Source organism: Pholcus phalangioides, unplaced genomic scaffold, assembly GCF_987345545.1.
Source record: "Pholcus phalangioides strain wild (caught in Gottingen) unplaced genomic scaffold, Ppha-v1.0 ptg000008l_1, whole genome shotgun sequence".
Classification (NCBI taxonomy): Eukaryota; Metazoa; Arthropoda; class Arachnida; order Araneae; family Pholcidae; genus Pholcus; species Pholcus phalangioides.
The window spans coordinates 15087728-15110650 of record NW_028301601.1 but is presented as its reverse complement, the minus strand read 5'-3'; the positions used below and the strand labels follow the sequence as shown (position 1 = coordinate 15110650).

Genomic DNA, 22923 nt, shown 5'->3' with positions numbered 1-22923 from the left:
GGCCCTGTCTAGTTCCGGCCTTGGGTCTCAGCAGCCCGAAATTAATTCAGAAATCAAAGTTTCCCACGTAAAGATCAAGACGCGTACCCACAAGTCCCAAATACTTCCAAGACCCCCTGCTTTCTTGCAAAAAAAAGTCGAGACGACAAAAAATAAGAGAAAGTCCCTTAAAATACGACTCATATGGTCATCTCCAATTGTGAATTTCGCATTATTTTGTGCTGCCATCTAAATTTAAAATTATCAACTTAACATAGGATGTTTGTCCCGTATTTTTATTCAAATAGTGATCATCATATGGTCATGGAAACATCATGTATGCTAGTGTTGCATCACCTTGTGCTGCCACCTATATTTGAAATACCCATTTTTTTGAAAAAATGCGTTCTGTATATAAAAAATAACTCCAGAATATTTTTCAAAGAGACATATTGTTTCTCATATTTTCTAAAGCTTTGTTTCGATAACAACAAAAATTAAAAAAAGACAGAGAAAAGCAGATCAGGCGGGAGAAACACAATTGCTTTCATACCCTACGAACACACATTATCAGACTTTGAGCATTGAACAAACGTGACCACTGTGGCCACCGATCAGCTGAGGACGTGTTAAAGCGTCCTATTTCACATAAACATTGTAACGCCGCTGTCATAAATGCGAAAATTTCCAACATCGATTGTTAAATTAATCGATTAACTAATTAAAATGATTCACAGCCTTTTTATTATAAACAAATCCGGGTACGTATATTTGTTTTACAGATCTTCATTGTGAGTTCCCACTAGCAAGTGTGTGGTAAAGCACATAGTATGTAAACAAACTGCGCGATCTTATTTTAAGCCGTTTTTTCCTAGGTATAGGTTTTTTTTTGTGCCGCGTGAACCGAATTAGACTATTTCGCGCCGGCAGAAACGTGTTACATAATCACGTTACGCGTTTGTGTTTTCCTAGCGTGGCGCATCAGATCAGGGCGGCTATATCATAGTATATGGCCTTGGCATCAGCTACTCTGTCGTCTGCATGCTCCGGTTTGAAGGGAAGGAAAGAAAACACATAAGAGTGAAGAGAACATCGGCAAAACGCGCGGCGCTCGACGCATTTGACTCCTCCAGAAGCAGTCAGCCAATCACGTCCGACGTAAATCGCTGTCGTGGGCCGTATTGCGCTCTGTAGGAGAACAGTCGTACTGCTTTTCTTATTGGTATGTGGATGGCGTGTCGTACTGGGCGATTCACGTTGCACGCGGCACAGAAGACCTGCTCCAAGGAAAACCCAGCTTTATGTTGGTCATGGGTTCTCTCCCCTACACAGGGCCCATCTGTAAAGCTGGGTTTTCATGGGAGAGGTTTTTTGTGCCGCACACATGTGGGTGTGTGAAGTGAATTGAACTATTTCGCGTTGGCAGAAACGTGTTTCATAATCTCCCTACGCGTTTGTGTTTCCCTAGAGTGGTGCATCAGCTCAAGGCGGCTATATAGTATATGGCTCTGGCATCAGCTAGTCTGTTGTCTGCATGCTCCAATTTGAAGGCAAGGGAAAAGAAACGCAGCAAAATAAAGAGAAGATTGGTGAATTGAGTGGCGCACAATGCATTTGACTCCTCCAGAAGCAGTTGGCCAATCATGCCGACGTAAAGTGCTGTGGTAAGCTTGTTTCGCTCTGTAAGAAAGCAGTCATACTGCATTTCTTATTGGTGAGTGGACGGAATGTTGGGCGATGCACGTTGCACAGAAAACCTTCTAGGAAAACACGGCTTTAAGTTACATGCCCCACACCCAGTGCGGTCTTAACACATGGGCTCATCCAGGCATCTCAAGAGAAGAGGGGGCCTCACAAAAATGAGATATAGTTGAAATTTTCAAGGAGTATGCATTAAATTTTCTCGGTAGGGCCTCAGAAAAATCATTTAGTCTGGAGACCCATGGTGCTCTTAAGACAGACCAGGCTGGAAATGCCTGCTTATCAGTTGACATGCTTCCTCTTGAATTTTTTAACCAGATCTAATTTTCAGTAGGTTTTCTATGTACGATCATATTGTTTGAGGCCTCGGGCCATTTCTGGGTGGAGACATGGGGGGAGGGGAATTATGGGAAGGGCCAATGTTTTACCCTAGCATCAATGACGAAGCCGACTGCTCCACTGTAAATAAATATATATGAATTGGCATGATCATGATTGTCCCCCCCCCCCACAGCCTTTCAAGTCTATCTCTGCCTATGTGGTCACCCTTCCCCCATTTTTTAATGAGCCACTGCCTACACATCCTGGAGCTGGAAATCTTTGGAAAACCTCATGGGCATGTTTTTTAGACCTTCCCTTGATGATAAATTATGCATGGTGAACGTGACCTCTTCTGCCAAATAAAAAAGAGCGGTATATGAGCTCAAGTGGAACATAAAACACCTTACCAACCTATCTCGAACCTTTTTTAAGTTGTGGTGGATTATGGGGGAAAAACTGTTCTATTATGGGGGGGGGGGAATGCTTTGTCTGAAAAAAACTTAAATTCATGAAGTTTTGAAAATCCTTGCATACAAACTAAGCATAAATTTGGAAAGAATGGGAAAGTTCTATAAGATGACACTATTTTTGTCAGAATATCTGGCGAAGTTCAAAATTGGAATTGTCGCCAAAGGGATGCGATGTATTAATTATGTATTTTGTGGACAAAATTGTGAATTTAATCATGTTTATTTTATTTCTATCCATCAGCGATGTGTTCATGGAGAAGCACTGGAAAAGTGTCATTCACAGATCAGTTTGCGATTACTTCTTTGATGCTCAGAGGAAAGCTGGATCTCCCGATGACATCGAGCCAGTCATTGCAACCCCGCATCATTACTTGATCAGCATATTCAGATGCAATATTTTTTTTGTAGCTGTCACAACATCCGAAGGTGAGAATGAATAACGGATAATTATGTATGTATGAATTTGTTTAAATTGTCTAGTTTTATTTTGAAGGTCAGTAGGGGTCGGTTATTGAAACAACCACCAGCACACTTTTTTTTTAAATTAGAAATTACTCGCTGAAGTAGAGGCATTAGTAGCCTCTCTTAAGTTTAGCAAATAGCCCCCCAGAGTAGTGAGAGGTAGACAGCTTTTTTCCTCAGCCCGAAATACCATGCATGCTTGCCCAGTTTGCAAGAGGGCCTGGATTTGAATCCCAGCATAGCCCAGATGACTGTTTTTTCTGAGTTCACATCGGCATAATACCCAGAAAATATCTGTTTCCTTGATATATTTGGCCGAGAAAAAGCCATCTATCTCAATCTATATGAAAGCCAAAATGCTATCATGGTAGTTCAGATCGATAAGACTTTTGACTTTCATGAAAATAGAAATCTTAAAAGATGACAGCGGGAAAACACATTGCTCTTACAGGAAGTTCCTGCAAGAGTCTCTCTGTAAGCGATGTGAAATAAATATAGAACTATCCCTCCCAAGCTTGGGGCTGGTAGGACGGACCCTAGACACTTCTTGAGTTTCTTTTGCACTATAAATTAACTATGCAGGGGTCCACCAAAAGCCTAGCCTATGAGCCCTGCTGAAAGAGGGGGGGGGGAGAGGGCACATGCAGAATGTTATCATTCAGAAGCTGCTATAAATTGTAGAGCCCTCACATACAAGAAGTCATCATGAGATCCCCAGAATTTTTTGAATGAAACAAGAATGTACTTCAATCTGCCCATGTGAATAAGAGAACTTTGGTTCCTCCGCTATAATAATATTTTGGACACCAAGCTGCATAAAGCCATAACAACAAAGCTATCCATCATGTTTTCCTGTGATATGATTTTGTTGCATGATAATATGTGTTTTTACATTGAGAAAATTGTGCAGGATAATTTGGCGTAAAAATGGCATGAGGATCTCTACCAATCATTGTATCTCTACAATTCATCATCGTGCAATTTTATTTGAAAAGAAAAAACCAAAAAGGAAAAAAAAAACTCTAAAAGAGATAAGATGTGGGAGTGGTTATTGTTGTGCGCGGCGAGATAACATTGCAGGGAATTGTGGTGAGCAACACATTCTTGATAGCTTTATGCTCCTTGTCCAATGCATCATTGTAGTGGATGTGCTAAACTTCTTTTTTGAGGATCATATCATCTTTCTATTCAAGGAATCAGTTTTGTGTCTGAGTGCCGATGGTAGCTTCTAACAAACACAAGCAGGGACGGCTCGAGGAAAAAATCTTTGTCCTTGCTGGACCTATTTTTGGTGCCCCTTGCCAGTGTTTTTTTTTTTGTCGACAAAGCTTTTTTTTGCCCTTCCAAGTAAGATTTGCTATTCCCCCTTCTAGAGAGGCACCTTGTGCAGTCACACAACCCAAAAGCTGCCTCCTGAACACAAGTACATTTTGTGCCTTTATACAGCTATCATTTGATTTTGCAAACCTCCAATTTACGAACTGGCACATTTTTACAAATTATTCCTCTGGTCTTGAACAAAATGCCATGAAATAATTACTTTATTAATAAGTATTTTTTTTTTTAATTCAAAGTAGACTGGTGGTGGGAGAAAGCGATGATGCTGTTGATGTTAGGTTGTGGCTAAAATAAGAACCTTCTGTATCTTACTGCAGGAACAAATCCCAGGCGGCAGGTCTCGATGGCACCTAAAGAACTTGTACTGGCGCCAAAAGTTTTTCAAGTGTTATTGCTAAACTTAAATCTGAGTACAATGCAAAATTGCAAAATGTTTGAAATTTTTGTAAACATTTCAATTAACATGGGAAGGGATAGCTAAGTCCTGGAAAGCATTATTTTGAATCGTTCTATCGTTTTTCTTGGAAAAAATATGCTTGGCTCCCAAGAAATTTAGCTGCCACCTAATTTTTTATTTGATTTGTCAAGCGCTGCTGTAGAAGCTGTGACACATGCTTTGAGAAACACTGTGCTAGGTAAACCGAAATAAGATGGTTGGAAATGTAAAAAATACTATCGGCATGAGAAAGAGATGCTACGCCAAGATCTGTATATTTCAAGACTATTACATTGGCTTTAAATCAGTAATTCCTGGTTTTCATGGTGACTAAAAAAATGACATTTGTGCCTGACTTTTTTCATGTATGATAACTTGATTCAAATCTGAGGACTGCACAAAATTATCAAAAATTATTTCAGCATGTCTGCTAGTATGGAAAGGGGGTCACAGACAAGTCTGAAAATATGCTACTGTGGACTGATTTTGTCGGTAAAAAAAAGTGATTGGTGTTCATGAAATTCTAATGGCGCCTACGTTTTTTTTCAGATTTTTCAAGTCCTGTTTTACTGCATAATTAATGACTGATTTGATGTTTTTCATATAGGTAGTTTTCTCATCTACACTGAATTTGTTTGTTTCTTCCAGTTTCGCCATTATTTGTGATTGAATTCCTGCACAGGGTTGTGGATACTTTTGAAGATTATTTCAATGACTGCACCGAATCACTTATCAAAGAACACTACGTTGTTGTGTATGAGGTTGAGTATTTTTAATCAATGTGATATCATTAGTCATCGTCATGGCTGGAATTTGGGGGGGGGGAGGAAGAAAGAAGGTTATTGCCCTGGGTAGCAATCAGGAGGGAAGATTTTAGAGGGAACAAAAAATGTTGTTATAAAACCAATGGCTTTTACAGCAGAGGGACAAATACATTAGTCTGTTAAAGTAATGTCTATGACCAGGGCTGCAACTAGAAATGAAAACTCAATCTCCCATTTTGGCTTTCCCCAACCTGTAATTTTGAACAGAAAAATAGTAAACGTAGCTCCCATCCTAACACAAGACCCCGTTCTTGTGTTTCTTTAGTTATGGTCCTGTCCATGATCATAAATAAGGAGTTCCCCCATTGAAGCCTTTAAAATAAAGCATTATTATTTGTGTGTGTGTGCCCGTAAAACAGGGGTGGCTGTTAAGAGGGGGGGGGGTTACGCATTAGCTTACTATATAATCTTTAAAGTTTTCTTGTCACTTGATAACCTATTATTGTATTTCAATAGCATTGTCAAAATTATAAATTATAAAATTCACTAGAACTCTATAATTCGCCACCGAACTTATCTTACATTTCTTCCAGTCCTGCTTTATGATAGAGCCTATTTGGATCACTATAATTATTGTTTTGTTTGTTCTTATATTTTTTTTTTCTTTACATTTTGAATAATTGTTTTAGCTTCTGGATGAAATGCTAGATAATGGATTTCCATTGGCAACTGAATCAAATATTTTGAAAGAGATGATAAAGCCACCAAACATTCTCAGAACGATAGCAAATACTGTTACAGGACGATCAAAGTTAGTGTTTCCTTTTTTTATTTCTTCTTTGACTTCAATTGTCTTTCAGATAGCTATATAGGTCATTCTCACAAAATTTGACAAAAAATGAAAAAAAAAAAAAAATTTAGTCGCACACTACTACTACTAAACCACCATACATGCACCTCGTCCATATTCCTCTGCGGAACTTAGTACATGTTGGAATGTGAGTGTATGTGTGGTGAACCTAACATGAAGTATGTTTCTGTGTAATGTTTGTTATGAGTAGTGCAGCCATATGCCATCAATTTTTCTAACTATGACTGAAGTGTGATGATTGAATGATGAAATTTTCTGAGTTGTTGCCTTTTTGAACTGGGTCAGCGATATATATAGTAGAATGTCTAAAACTTGAGAGAAGTGAAAACGTTTTATGTTAGAGAATTTTCATGAGCATAAATCTTTACGTTAAGATGACTGAGAAATTGCAAAAATTTAAATTGAGAGAGAAAACTAAAAATACTATATATTTCATCACATATAGTCACTTCAAATAACCAAAAATCAGATACAATCAGAGACATGTTTAATGAGTTAATGTTTAACATGTTTAACAACATATTGAGCGTGCTGTAGCATAGAGATGCAAATTTGGGGAAATAGGTGGCCAAGAAAATCAGACTAGAATTTGAAGAGGGCAGCAAAACCATAAATCTGCATCTCGTTATAGCATTGCTGATTTTATTTTTTTTAAACTCTAGCGAGTGACGGAATGAATGAACGGCAGACTCTGCCACTGGACTTATCCAGTTGCTGAGATCTCTTCCAGCCCAGCATTGTGGCAGAGTCCGGAACACTTTATTTTTGTGGGAAAAAAGTGTAACATGCAAAATTTTTACAACATATTTTCCCTGGACAATTGGGTACTGTCGTGATTAACAGATTCTGTTGTGATAACTGACGAGATAGAGTTGGGAGTTGGAGAAAAGTTCCGGGGTTTTGTTAGAAGAATGAATGTACATTAATGAATGTGTATTTTAGAAGCAACTTTTTTTTGTGTCTGTGGAAGGGGCCCATGCTATCTCATCTGTGATCAGAGATTACACTTATATTATATACAAGGATACAACAAAGAAACAAAACGAATATCTTACTGTATAATATAAAATATCCATCAGAGTGAGTCATCTCGCTTAACACCTTGTTGGTGAGCGAATGGATTTGATTGACCTTGTTGATTTGTAGGCCAGAAGCCAGCATCAGTTTTATTGGGTTGAGTTCACTCACTCTGGTGAGAATCTAGCGAGTGACTGGATTTAATGGCCATTTTCATTAGTAACAAGCTTTTGTGGGGATTATTCTGTAAGAAAACCTTTGCCCTCTTGAGGCCACAAGTGCAAACCAAATAAAACTTAGAGGAATGTTTGACTTTTAATAACAAACTCAATCACAGAATCTCTAATTAAGCATCTGTAAAAAAATCATGAAACTGTCAGTCATTTATAAATACCTTCTATGTACACTAAAATTTTCTAAATCAAAAACCTTGTGTGTATAAAATGACAGTATGGGAGAACTAAGCAAGAACATTTACTGTTATTTCATATTGAGGCACTTAGTTCAAATTATAATATTGCTTTCAGTATTAGCAGCACTCTGCCAACCGGTCAATTGTCTAACATTCCATGGAGGCGAACTGGAGTAAAATATACCAACAATGAAGCTTATTTTGATATTATCGAGGAAGTAGATGCTATCATTGATAAGAGCGGATCAGTAGTTTCAGCTGAACTCCAAGGATATGTAAGTACAATTTTTTGTATTTCGACATAATTTAAGTGCCACATTTTTTTCTCACAATTATTGATATTAACCAAATATTACCCTCTTCTCTCATTATGTTACTGCATGTACAGTGATACTTTGGCTAACAAGATATTTAATTTTGTTAATTTATTCACATTTTGAAATCATATTATTTATCTAAAATGTGATCTTTCATAGGTTTCTATGAAAATTCATTCAATTCGTTCCAGGTATGGCCCAAAATATGAAGTTATAAAATGCTACGACGCAATATTAAAAAAGATAAAAACTGACCAAAGGCTGAACATCTAAGGCAAACTGGTGCCAATTACTGCTTTAAGACGATGTGAAAGTTTTGATGAGAGAGAGAGAGAGAGAAGCCCTTCCTCCCCCCCCCCAATTACCTTAAATAGCCTAGGGACCCCCATCAAACATAAATCCAGCCCTGTTTGTAAATGTCCCACCAATATGTGATGTGGTCAGCTCATATCTGGATGTCACATATGCAGATGGATGAGATAATCACCTGGAATGTACAGACCATTCAGTTTGGTGCCAAGGATCTTATTATAATCACTGAAGACATTCAAGTCCAGGCTTTTTTTTTTCGTAATGTGTTTTCTCTTAGCTTATCTTTCATTTTACATGAAATGGTTCAAAAACTTTATAAAAAAAGAAGTGGAGGTACATCTTTGAAGTGATTCCAAAGTAGACATAAATTAATCAGGCTCGAGTGACAGTAATTCTGATGATGATTGGCATGAAATTTCAGCTCACAACTTGGCTCTATTAGGTTAACATGTGCCTCCATATATCAACAAAAATATTTGTTTTGTTATAATAAACCACGAAAAATCCTTGTTAGCCAAAAAATTTCTAAGCCAAGGTATCACTTGATGCAAATAAATTTCATCTGAATTCCATAACAGATTTGATAATCATTACCGCTGAAAAAAAGTAATGAAACTCTGACAGCTGAGAGGTTAACAAATATATAGATCTCTGTGAGAAGACATAGGGGAGTAGTAGTTTGGAATTAGCTTTGAATTCTTGATTGTGGTCTAATTAACCTCTAATTTACTTTGGTCTAATTAGTTAGTGTGCAAAAAGTAACTGTAGTCTAACAAAAATGATCAAATGAGCTATTATTATGATATTCTACTCTTTTTTTTTGGGGGGGGGGGGTTGGTCCTTGAAATAAGTACCATGGAAAGTATAATTTTTATTATCAAATGTAACCATTACACCAGCATAAACTCAGCTCAGTTTTTGCTTTAAATTTTAAGTTTTTATTGTAACAAACCTAGAGACATCTGTATGTAAAAATTGTGATTTATATTCTGGTATTCACATTCTTATTACAACTGATTTTTCTTTGAAATATAGTCAGAGGCTCAACTATATGGTTCATATAAGTAGTTTTTCTTTAAATTCATAGACCCCATTCAGTTCGCTAAAGCAGCGGTTCTCCTGCTTATTTGGCCCTCATAATTTTTGCAGTCATCAATTTTTGACACTTGTTTAATGAAAAATGTGTATGAATATACTATGCACTTGCTCATGTATACATATTTTGTTCAAGCTACAATAAATTTCCAGAGACACCCGATTCCCCTGGGACAATGTGCTTATGTCTCCTGGTGTTGCCTGGGTGTCTCTTGATCACTATCACTTATTTGACCCACCTCCTTCATTATTAAAATTCATTTGTGGCATGTTAAAAATATTAGATCTTTTTATTAGTGGGATATATTCGGGGGGGGGGGGGGAAATGAATGCATCGATATGTTTTCTGAAGTGGCATAAGTTATGGTTAAAAATAAATAAATATTCCAAGAAATCTAGTGTAACTCTTCCCCCCCCCCTCCCCACGAAAAAATTTCATGGGATTTAACTTTCCTGCGGGTTTTTATTATATGCAGCAATTTGGCCGGGGAAAAAAATGTATTCTGATGGGAAAGAAAGTTTGCCAAACTGACACATATATTATTTAGCAACATTGATGAATGGGCAATTCATTTTTTGACAAATTGACTCCCTTTGCCGAAACCTGAATTTTTTTTTTTTTTTGCCTTTCCCTTCCCCAAATAAATCATTTCCTTGTGATTTGAGGAAATGGTAATCATCAGCAAGATCTCTGGAGCATATGGCACCAGAGAATGTAGCACTGCTCTGTTCTATTATTTATTATTACTATATTTTTTTACAAAAGATATTACACATGTATATCGCCCATAGAACATTTTTTCTTCCTTCTTTAATGTGATAATTACCTTTTCAGATTGACTGTTGCATAAAGCTGAGTGGTATGCCTGATCTGAGTTTGTCATTTGTAAATCCTAGAGTTTTTGATGACGTCAGTTTCCATCCATGTGTTCGCTTCAGGCGCTGGGAGGTATACAACTATTTTTGACCTACTATTATTCTGAATCATATCAAGAAAATATGTCCATGTTTTGGTAGCTTTGAAGGATTTGCAACAGTCAGGTCTGTCGTTTGGAGGGTTCAGCCCCCCCCCCCAGCTTTAAACAATACAATAGAAATGGACAAATAAGGTAAAATATATATACATACATATATTGAGTATATATGTTCTTTACCCCCCCCCCCCCCGACCGGAAAAAGTTGAAATGATGGGCCTGATAACAGTATTTAAATGTCTTTAATGATGTGTTGAAAGCATGCATTCATGATTATATAAAAAAAATTTACATATTTGAACAAAAAACATTTTGAACATTTAATAGTGCTCAAAAGTCTTTTGACAAATGCAATAATGCTGGTAGCACGAACTCATTTGCAGAAACTGCCGTGACCTTGATATATGAAAAGTAGGAAAAAGGTACTTATAGACACCTGTAGCTTAAATTTGTTTGGATTGGTGAGCTTCTATTGTCTAATTTTTGTTTTTAGACAAATCGAAAGTGTTTTTACAAATATACAGGGTGGTGCAAAATGAATGTTATGGTTTAAATGCTTTATAACTTTTTAATTTAATATTGCATTTTTTTTTCCTTTTGCTTCAGAATTGTGTAAAGAAGGCTTGGGGAATTTGAAATGGAACAGTACGCAATAGAACAACGAACAAAAATCATTGAATTTTATTTTCCAAATGGAAACGTTATTCTGACGCAGTGTGCATATCGTCAATATTTTAATGTGCAAGCTGGACCCTCAGTGCCAACAATAAATCGCCTGGTTGCAAATTTTCAGCAACAAGGTTCGGTAAAGAACTTCCCTGGTGCCGGAAGACCATGTACAGTGCGCACTGCCAAAAATATTAAACGTGTACGGGAGAGTGTGGGAACAAGTCCAGAAACATCAACCAGGAGACGTTCTGCACAACTTGGGCTATCACTAACGTCTATTCAGAGAATTTTGACCACCCTCGAATGTGGTTTGAACAAGATGGTGCCACGGCCCATACTGCAAGGGGGACAATGGTTCTGTTACGGGAGATCTTCGGCAAACACATTATTTCGCGTAGGAGCGATTTCAATTGGCCGTTGCGTTCGCCAGATTTGACCGCTCCAGACTTCTTTCTTTGGGGCTATTTGAAGGAAAGAGTATACGTCAATAAGCCACAGACCATACCTGAACTGAGAAACAATATTCGCAATGAAATCCCTGCCATAACCCCTAAAATTTTGCAAAAAGTCATGTAACATGTGTTAGAAAGAGCACGACTTTGTGAAGCGGAAAATGGGAGACACCTGCGAGACGTACTTTTTCACATTTAAGTTAACAATATTCTCCATTCATATGCTGTATTTTGACAAAATAATGTAAACAATTTATTTGAAAATAAAGTTATAAAGAATTTAAACCATAATGTTCATTTTGCACCACCCTGTAGTTTAATGACATATGGAAGTAATTAATTCTTATTTAATATGAATTTATACTAGGATTATGCAAAAAATATAATGAAAACTCTTAAAACAGAAAAATTATTGTGTGGATTTTTTTTGCGGGAAAGTGTAATTAGGGCTTTTAGTGACAGGTCAAGTAAAGCTCAAGTGGCAAATAACTTTGGTATTTCAAGACAGTTAATAATTTTTTCAACCATATGTCAGGAACAACATTTGCTTCGTACTGGTAAAAAAACCACAAAATCGTTATTACTTAGTTAAGAGAGCAAAAAAGGGAGGGAGAGTTTTACCAATCTTCCTAATGACAAGAGAAACAATCCAATCTATAAATAGGTAATTTTATAATGCATCATATCGAGTATTATAGGCTCCAACAGGTAGTTGTAAGGTATTACAGGTTCTTACTGTTAAGCATGAAAGCAAAAGTGGGAATTTTATTTAATTGTTTACTTTCCCTGCCAATGGTGTTGGTACTCTTTACCTTCTGAAAAAAATACAAGGGACAGCTTTCGTTATAAAAATGTATTTCATAACCATATATATATATCGTCTTTTATGGCATGACACATGCTGCTCTTACAGATATTCCAACTCAACAGTGACCAATTGCTCAAGTTTTGTTAGAAATTACTGGAAAGGCAACAAAATGAGAGTTTCATGGGTGGTGAAGTCAGATCCATAACTTGAATGCCATCAAGCATTTAGTATTTGAGTTCAATTTTATGAGTCAGAGCTAGAAATTATTTAAATTTGATGGGTTTTTAAATTGTGTGAAAAAAAAAAGAAAAATACCCACTCTTGCCCATGATATCAAACTCATCAAGTCCATACCATAGCAGGACAAGGAGTTTTATGATCTAAACTGCTTCCAACAAAAAGTTGGCTTAGGCCGAGATTACACTGTAAAAGTTTGATGAAAGTTCTTTTATAGAACTTGAAAAATGCAACCAATAATCGTACCAGTTACATTTGCTCAAATGCAGTTTATAGTTTTATTGGCTGCATTTTTAAAATTTTTTAAAATAACTTTTATCAAATTTTTAGTGTAATCCCGGCCTTATTCTATTTTGTTATGGTGCCCAATGCATGACTGATTTGACTATTTAATAGTTGTTTGCATTCTTATTTCTATGTGTCAAAAGACTTTTGAGCCAAAATAAAAGTAATTTTTTTTTTTCTGAATTTAAAAAGTTTATACATATAAATGTTGTTCATAATAGTTTGCAATGAGACTGTGTGTATGTTTCATAGGATAGATTTCAAATTAAAATTTTGCAGATGCATTTATGGTTGCCAAAAGACTTGAGTGTTACTGTAAATATTGGTACATTACGTATGAAGGCTGGATATTGGACCTGTGCCATTCGGACATCAGTTGATTGGACACCACCGTTTCAATGCGAAATTCTCAATATCATGAGAACTTCAGTAATTGCAAAACGATGGAGTACTTACTGTGCTTACAACTTTATACTATAACTTAATGTGATTATGCTGTAACTATACATTTGGTATTGTCTGTTAGCTATTCCAATGACATCCGATGATACCAGCTTCATTATGTTAGTACCTACCACACAAAGGTATGCTCAGAGAATGTATTCATGTCAAAACTTGCAGCCATGTCACATCAAAACTATGACATCAATTTCTTTTTTCCTTAATAAATAAAATGAGAATATAAAAAAATAAAGACTAAATAAATAAGACATTATGAAAAAAAACTAATGGCCTGGTTGATTGGACAGAGTCACGAGACAGCATCCAAATGGCTTGGGTCCAAATGTCTGGCATCCGAAGAGTTTCATGCACCCAAATGACTGCATTCAATCATCTTGTTCAGTGTAAATATTGCTTTTTTAACCTTAGTTTTTTTTTTTTAAATTTCAGTCTGAACGTGTCTTATCGTTTGTTCCACCTGATGGAAATTTCCGTTTGATGTCCTATCATATTGGGTCTCAAAAGTAAGTTTAAAATTTTTTGATTTTTCAATCTGTCATACTTGAACATTTGCAATTATTGTTCAAAATTGTTTTCATCAACATTTTTTATGTGAAAAAAAAATGTTTTATCAATAAGTATCCAACCACAAACATTATAACATGGGTGCGTGAACTCTACCTCCCAGGCCAACATTTAAGATTTCTATGCAGTCCACAATGTAATTTGAAACAAGTATAACTTAAATTGATTTTATCAATGACTAGCTATAATACCCGGGCAGTGCCCGGGTTTTTTTCAATGAGGATTTTTGAATCACGTGATACCTCGCTCTTCCTTTCAGGGACATACAAACTGTGCCCAAGTTAACCAATATGGCAACTTCCTGTGTCAATCATGAAATAAACAAATCTAGATGTAAAAAAATGTAGAAATGAATTTCCCCCCCCTTTTTAAGGGTGCTAAGTATTTTGATTTCTCTCTTCCCCCCCCCCCCCCGAACTTCAAGTTACCCATCTGCCTGTTTCTGCTTCCAAAAATGCTTAATTAAAGCCGTGGAATTTCTTTTATATACTTTACGGGCCCATAATTAATTTTAAAACAACCTAAACTATATGAATTTATGCAGTTGAATATTAAAAGACAGTACAGGAACATTAATTTTCATGCTTGAGAGGATATAAATAAAAAGAGCTGAAATCAGTGTTATTGAATTCATATCCAACTCGAAAGTAGGTCCGGATAATTATTTTATATTTAATTTTATGGGCATCATATCTCTAAGCGAACTCAATATTTCAAGAATCCAATACAATTTTTAAAATTATTGATGTGGTGGAAAATGCTACTAAATTGGCCCTTGTTATTCAGTTTATTTACTACAAGGAGCAGTATTTATACTGCCCTAAAGTAATTCAGCTTTTATACACCTTCAAGGAAGTTATTTAGTTTTTGTTTTTTTTGCTGACTTTGAAGTAATTATGTCATTTGTGTGCAGCCCTTGAAGTTATTCAGTCTTTATAGGATTTTCAAAAGTAATCTGAAGGGAAATATGACCCTGTCAGAAAATGCTTGTGCATTCATGACTTATAAGGTTTTGAATTATATTTTTTGTGAGATACCACCAACTATCAAAGAAAGATAGATACATATGAATAGCTTGTACAGTGATAACATCTTTCTCTCCACCCTTGCAACTGAAGAATTTGTATTATAAGTTGTAAAATAGGTTAACTGCTTTTTTAGATAAATGTTATAGGCCTACATATTTTCTTATATAGTGTATATTTTTTTAATATAGATATGATTTTTTCCTACATGTTAAATATACCTGTGCTTTTTTTTTGTTTTGCATGTTCGCAGTATGGTTGCTATCCCAATTTACGTTCGTCATCATGTTACATTCAAAGAAGTTGGAGGTGGGAGAGTGGATATCACTATCGGACCAAAGCAGACTATGGGAAAGACGGTGAGATTGAAGGAATAAACGACAAATAAGAATAAAATTTGTGTGTCCACTAAATTTCTTAGGATCCAAACAGGTTTTTTTTCTCATGACCTAGGTGAGGTTCACTGGACTGATATGACAGCAGCATTGACAAGGATCTGTTAGAAACATAAATTTCAGGGTTTATAACTGATTTGTGTCAATATTGTGGTTGTACAGCTTATTGTATCGGCCCAGTGTGAACCCGACCTAAGAGCGCTTTTCCAAACATGCTGACGTGAATTCAGAAAATTTTTTGTTGTGTGTCTGAAAACTTCAATTCCATAAGTAAATGCAAAGAAAATTTTTTCACCAATGTCATTTTTTTAGTCACTGTATATATATATATATATACACATACACCTGGTGCCCGTGATTTTTCAAGCGCTAGTCAAAACTAATTCTTGAAAAACTATTGCTGAAGTTTTATTGGTGCATGATAGACAAAAATGCATCATATTGTACATATATATTCAGTTGAATTTAATTATTGTGGCATCACTGAAACTATTTTATGTACTATATTTTGATATATGTTCTTAGATTTTGATTCTCACTATATATGTGATGTGTTTTTCCATTTTAGGTAGAAAATGTAGTTATTGAAATTCCAATGCCAAAATCTGTGCTCAACATGACTCTAACACCTAGTCAAGGGAAGTACACATTCGATCCTGTTAGCAAGCTGATGGTTTGGGAAGTTGGAAGGATAGAATCAGGCAGGATGCCGAATGTCAGAGGAACTGTAAGTTTAGTGCCAAAATGTTGATGTGTATTACTGAGAAGTAAATTTTCCTGCATACTGGTGCCACTAAATTTTGTCCTAAGGTGAGGAGATGGTTGTATACACTAAACCTATTAATACAATAAAAGTCTGTTATAACGATAATTCACAATCATGAGAAAAATTTCAGTTATCACAGACTTCTCATAAGAAAATTCCCATTTTTTGCTCTGTCAGGTTGTAAAACTGTAAAAAATCACTATTTTATCTGCATTAAAACAAATTTCGATCGATAGTGAGGTTACGTTTCTCGGCCCAATAGATGAAGAGAAGACAATTTTTTTGGATACTAAGCCAAGGTGAACTTGGAAAGAAAAGTAAACTTGTCTCCATCAGGAATTGAACGCAGTCCTATTGCAAACCATAAAAACATTCTGTCCACATGTAGTTCAATTTTAGATTGTTTTGTTCTATTATTAATGAGTGAACTTTTTAGATATGAAATTAATTTTTGGTTTCATATAGCAGCTAATTCCCTAAGATATTTTTGCATAGAACTTTGTATTATCAAAGTAATTTAATCTACCAATTGAACAATTAAAATTTTCAATTATTATATCACTGCTCACTTCCATGGCTGTATGGACTCAACAGTCTCCAGCTAATCGGAAAGTTTTTTACTACAATTTTTTCAGTCATTTGGAAACAATTTCCAAACTGTAAGTTCTGGTTCTGTGATCTTTCAGTCACTTTAAGAGATTAAAATCATCATTGAATAAAATTGATATCAAATTGAATCATTAATCAAATTGAATAAAATCATCACATATCCCATGTGTTTAGTAGAAAAGCTCAAAAATATGAAAGCAGGAGTTGAAACAATTTGACTTTTCTGCGCACATTCTTTGTTTGAAGTACCTCAGAGTGAAAAAAAATTTGATGAAGAGCATGTGCCATGATAACAGTCAACATATTTAGTTCTTGAAGATAGAATAGGCGAAATGATCATGTTTGATAATTCTTTTTGATGTTATTGTGAATGCTTCCTAATTTACAACTCGCTAAAACTGAATATGTTTTGTATCTTTAAATAAATACAAATAAAACACCACAAAAGACAAAATGCCCAACGAGGTGGCTGAAAAAAAGATGCCCATAAAAATATGGATGCCATATTTTTCAAAAATACAGCAACCCAATTAAAAATGCCATTAACAAAAATTATAAACAATATATACACATGATAAAGTATACAATACCCATAAAGAATACTTATGGTAGTCTTAATCTAAGTATGGATAGCTTCTCGATTTATCCCAACATGTTTATCATTGGGATATAGTACTAATGTAACTAAGTCATGTAGGTGTTAGTACTAACATTAGCTATTTCACAATCACTTGCTAATTATTTGTTATAGCAAGATTCTTGCTATAAGCTGTACTTGTTGTAACAGACTTTTACTGTATTTTTCATAGAAATATGCAGACATAGATTTTTTTTGTGAGGAGTTTATTAAAAACGTGCATCTGGGAAAATTTTTTCAAGAAAACTATCTTCAGATCTTGCAAATCCTAGGACTACCACTGCTCTTCATAGAGTTTTGACCACACATTCTAAAACAAATGCTGGTGAGTTTCATGTGTGTGCTACAACCTCTCTGATGTTTAGGCGATGTATTCAGGGGCACCTTATGTACAGTATGCAAATATTTCACTTTTCAGTGCAAAATATTCATGATTGAACAAAGCCTTATCTTGTATTTTGCAGATTAATTTGCAGAGTGGATGTTCAGCTCCAGAATGTTCACCAACGATTTCAGTAGGTGTTAGTTTGCAAAAAAGTTTTTTTTCTCTTTTAAATTTCTAAGAAACTTCTATTTATAAAATTTACGAGCATTACATCAAAAATTGATTGTTATATTATTTCTTTGTCAGGTAAAGTTCACCATAAACCAGTTGGCTGTTTCCGGCTTAAAAGTCAATCGACTGGATATGTATGGGGAGGTGAGATTTTCAGGTTAATTATTTCTAGTTCATTAGATAAATATTGGTTCAGCTCATTTTTGAAACTTAATAGTTATCAGACAATATACAGGGTAGTAAGGGAAGTCCCTAGGTGGGCCACATTTTACTGCAGAGCTATTGATCCTAGAGGCATACTTTCAATTAGAAAAATATCAGAGTAGCATATAGACCTCAGATACACTATGTTCAAAAAAGTCTGTCTTTTTTAGAGTTTGGACATTTTCTAGAATAATACTGTGCAAATCGTTCTGAGATATTACTCACATAAATTCTATGTTTGTACTAACAATTTCCATTCAAAATTTAGTCACGAGTGCATTTAAGAGACCAACAAAAAATTAAATAAGAAATAGATGGTTCTGATCATTCCTGAATCAGAAAAAACAGTTAATAATTTGTAACATTAAAAATATATTGTACCAAATTTATGCAATACCTGTGTGCACTTTCGTGAGAATATCACGTATATTCATGAAGATATAAATGTTCGATGAGATGAAAAGATTCCAATTTTCATTGCATGCTTTTTGCTTATAACATGCAGAGTTTCAACCAATTTTTATGAAATTTAAAGAAAAATTGACACTACACGTGAAACACTGTGTAGGAATTTAAAATGTGTCAATTTATTATTTAATGAGATGAGTATTTTTAGTAAATGATTTTTAATCGTGCATTTGCAGAAAATATCTATTTTATTTTTTCATGATTTGGTTGCCAGATATATAGTGCAACTCACATAAAATTTCATTGAACATGAAGTTCATGAACTCCCGCACCAGAAGTTGACAGCTGTGCATACGTATTCCATTAGTGAGAAGGAACCGATTACAGTATTCATTTTTATGTCGAGCTGGCAGAGCTTGGAATAGACTTTCATCTGATTTCGTTTATGCACAGACATATGCGTTATTTTGTAAAAGACTACAAGTTTTGACGTCTCAAGTTTCTTGATCAGATATCCATTTGGATTTACCAATACCAATTTGTGAAAAAAATTCCTTATCATCCAAATATTCTCAGCTGGTTACTGGAGTTGCAGCTCACGATTACGCTTATATTGTTCTGTAATTTCACGACATTCAACTGGAACTTTTATATAAGTTGCACTATACATCTGGGAACCAAATTATGAAAAATTAAAACCAATATTTTCTGTGCATGCACAATCAAAAATCATCTACTAAAAATACTCTCATCCCATTGAATAATAAATTGACACATCTTAAATTCCTACACAGGGTGTCTCATGAGTAGGGCCAATTTTTCTGTAAATTTCATAAAAATTGGTTGAAACGCTGCCAGTTATAAGTGAAAAACATACGATGAAAATTGGAATTTTTATAGAAAGTATTTATATCTTCGTGAATATGTGTGCTATTCTCACGAAAATTCACACAAGGTATTATTTGAAGTTAATACAATATTTTTCTAAAGTTACAAATAATTTGTAGTTTTTTATCATATAAGATTGATCAGAAAACCTTTTTTTCTTATTTAATTTTTTGTCGGTTGCCCCCAAATGCACTCGTGATTACATTGTCACTGGAAATTTTGAGTACCAATGTTGGGTATACAGTTAAACCTCGTTAATGAGTCACTCTTGGAAGAGCAAAAATATGACTTCGTAAGTGGAGTGACTCATTAAACGAAGTAAGCCATAGCTGTGCCAATTCCTGTCTGAGGACAATTGGGACTTCCAAAAAAGTGACCCGGTAAGCGGAGTGGCGTGTTAACTGGGTGACGCACTAACGAGGTTTGACTGTATATGGCCAAAATTTCAGAACGATTTGCCCAATATTTTCTAGAAATTCGAGAAAATGTCAAAACTCCAAAAAGGGGGAACAGACTTTTGGAAACAGTGTACATCATTCATATTGCAAGGAGTAGTATAGTTATTAAAATACAAAAACTAGTATTTTATACAGACACCCTGTCCTCAAAAAATTAATTAGGATGTTGTTGCCCGGTCTTTTCTGAGGCCAGCTAAAAATATTTTCAGGTTTGTAAGTGCAATATTCACTGTGGCATTTGAATTAAAAAATTGGAGAAAAATCTGGAAAGAACAGCAAAAATTAATGGGCAACGCTTCTTGCCCTTATTTATGCTCTTCTATCCCAATTTTTTAATTAAAACATTTCAGTGAATATTGCACTGAGAAACATGATTTTTTATTTTTTTTCATTTTTTGGCCTCAGAAGAGACAGGGCAACCACTATCTAATTAGGTTTTTGAGGATAGTTTGTTTGTTTATAAAAAGTTAGCTTTTGTATTTTAATAACTATACAACCCCCTGCAATATGAATAATGCATCTGATGTCTCCACGTTAATTGGATACTTATCTAGCTGGAAGTACGCCTCTAGGATCAATGGTTTCCCAGCAAAACATGGCCCAGGGACTTTTCTTATTACCTTGTATGTCTGTCTATAAGAATTTCTGATTTTTTACAGACAAATGTAAGTATTTTTGCTTCATGTACAAATAACAATATATTAAGATATATGTCTGCCCGAGTGGGTAATTAGGCACCATACCTGTATCATGACCCAGAGTTTTCTTTAAAGATTTAGCCGTCTACAAATCCTTGTGTTTTTCATCCCCCATTAAAACATGCTTTAATTCCTGGATCACTGTGTAATAATTCATTCAGAAGAAGCTTCATGTAGAATTTATTGCATTATACAAAATGCTTTATGGCAGGGCTGTTTTAAGTGCACCATTGGCAAATTGAATTTTTGGAGGCTACCTATCTAACTAGAAATATCTGCCTACCAATTCACATGCTTAATCCCATAAATCTTAACCATTCATTATCTTGTGGCCCCCTAGGCCATGCCTGGGTGGGGCCAAGCATTAAAACGACACTGCTTTTATGACTACAAAATTTAGTAAATCTTACCATCTATTTTTTTATTTTATTTTCAGAAATACAAGCCATTCAAAGGAGTGAAATACGTGACGAAAGCCGGCAAATTCCAGGTCCGTATCTAGTTTCCGTCGTACCACAGATGAATCAGACATTTCTTTTTTATGAGTATTAAAGTGATCAATCTAATGTATGCGCTGGTTTCCGTTGATGTAAATAAAGTAATTGATTGTTTGATTTGCGTTTATGTGTTACTTTAATTTTGAAGAGTGTTGATGAAAATGAAATGCAATATGCAATGTTCAAATCGAATCATATTTTAGTGTTTAAGCAGAGGCGCATTTATGGTTTTGCCGCCTACAGGCTACACAAATTTTGCTGCCCTTCTCCCATTCTAGTCTAATTTTCTTGACTACTCTTTCATCGAATTTGTCACTTTTAGCCTCCCTCCACTCCTGCAAGTATACCTATATTTCTAAGTCACACTTTTAATCATTCACATGCTTGCATATTGTTTTGGTCACTCACATGCTTTCATACGCACTAGGTCACTCTTATGATTATGCACTGATATGGTTCCTTGCTGGGTAATTCACATGCTTTTGCACAGTCTAGGTCACTGTTTTGATCATTCACAAGTCTGCACACGCTGTAGGTTATTCTTTTGGTCATTCACATGCTTGCTCATGCTCTAATGGCCATATTCACCGACAGAGTTTAAACTACAATCGCAGGTTAAAGGATTAGCGATCGACAATGATTGGTTAAAATCCTCAATTTTACCAATCCGTCTCGATCTTCAATCCTTCCATCTGCGATTCATACAGGCGGAGATACCCGGCGTCAAAGGTGGAGTCGACTGATCTAATGTATATATGAATTGACATCACCATTGTGCCCCTCCCCGGACTTCCAAGGCTATCTCCGCCGATGCTGTGATTGTAGTTTAAACTGTGTTGGTGAATACGGCCGTAAGTCACTCTTTTGCTCACCTGCGTGTTTGTAAACTTTAGGTCACTCTTTTGGTCACTCACTGACCTAGCTCCTATCTATCTGGACATAGGCGAATTTATCGAGGGTTACACAAATTTTGTCGCTCTTCTCCCGTACTACTACTTTTATTGGCCAGTCATTCCTCAAATTTTCCGCCTCTCTGAACTTCCCGCTCCGAGCTACAGCCCACTAAGCTCCTTGTAAATACGCCACTGTGTGTATGCAGTTATCAGTAGGAGAAAAATTGGATCGAAAAGTGCAGACTAGGCGCGATTTTCTGGCAGAAAAAGAAATTCAAAAACGCGGGGCAAGGGTGAGAGAAAATTCAGAAAGCGTGGACGGAACGCGAGAAATTCAAAAAAGGGGCGAAGAAGGGAGCAGAGAAAATTGGGAAAGAGCCAGGTAGGGTACAGGAAAAAGGACGAGGGGCATAAATTCAGTCAAGTTATGTCCAAGAAATGAAAATTCTAGTAGTTTTGAAACTAAAGTGAAACATGAAAAAATTCCAGCAAAATGATTTTCCTGAAGGTTCAATTTCCTTGAAAATATTAAGGGTAATACAAAAAGTAAATTTTTTTTAAATTTCTTATACGGATCTATTCAATAATATGATCCACCCTAATAAAAAATTACAAAAATCAACCGATGTCTTAGATAATTTTCAATTTTTATGAGGTAAATCTTTTTGATTCAGGTGGTGATAAACTGAAAATGAATTAAAAGACGAATGAAGCTGAGGTAGATTTCTGCCGCTGCGAATGGTGTGGGCACTGGCATCTTCTGCTGTGAATGAAAAGGAGGCAGGCATTCTCAGCTGTGGATGGAGTGGATGTAGGCATTTTCGATTGTGAATAAAGCCAAGGCAGGCATCTTCAGCTTCGAAAGAAGTGTTCAGGCAGATATCTTTAGCTGCGAATGGAGCGGAGGCAGGCGGCGAGTCGGAGAACCAACTTATGTAGGTGC

The 22923-nt window shown here is 35.6% G+C and overlaps 1 protein-coding gene across 1 annotated transcript; it reads left to right on the top strand.

The window, feature by feature from the left end:
- Positions 1-565: 565 nt before the first annotated feature.
- cm (AP-3 complex subunit carmine) lies at positions 566-21204 on the top strand. The gene is made up of 12 exons (XM_089234259.1): positions 566-740; positions 2713-2897; positions 5356-5468; positions 6161-6282; positions 7887-8046; positions 10331-10444; positions 13812-13885; positions 15225-15330; positions 15935-16093; positions 17843-17893; positions 18010-18078; positions 21027-21204. The coding sequence occupies exons 1-12, from the start codon at positions 706-708 to the stop codon at positions 21090-21092; spliced, it is 1254 nt and encodes a 417-aa protein (XP_089090385.1). The 5' UTR covers positions 566-705; the 3' UTR covers positions 21093-21204.
- The last annotated feature ends 1719 nt before the right edge of the window (positions 21205-22923 follow it).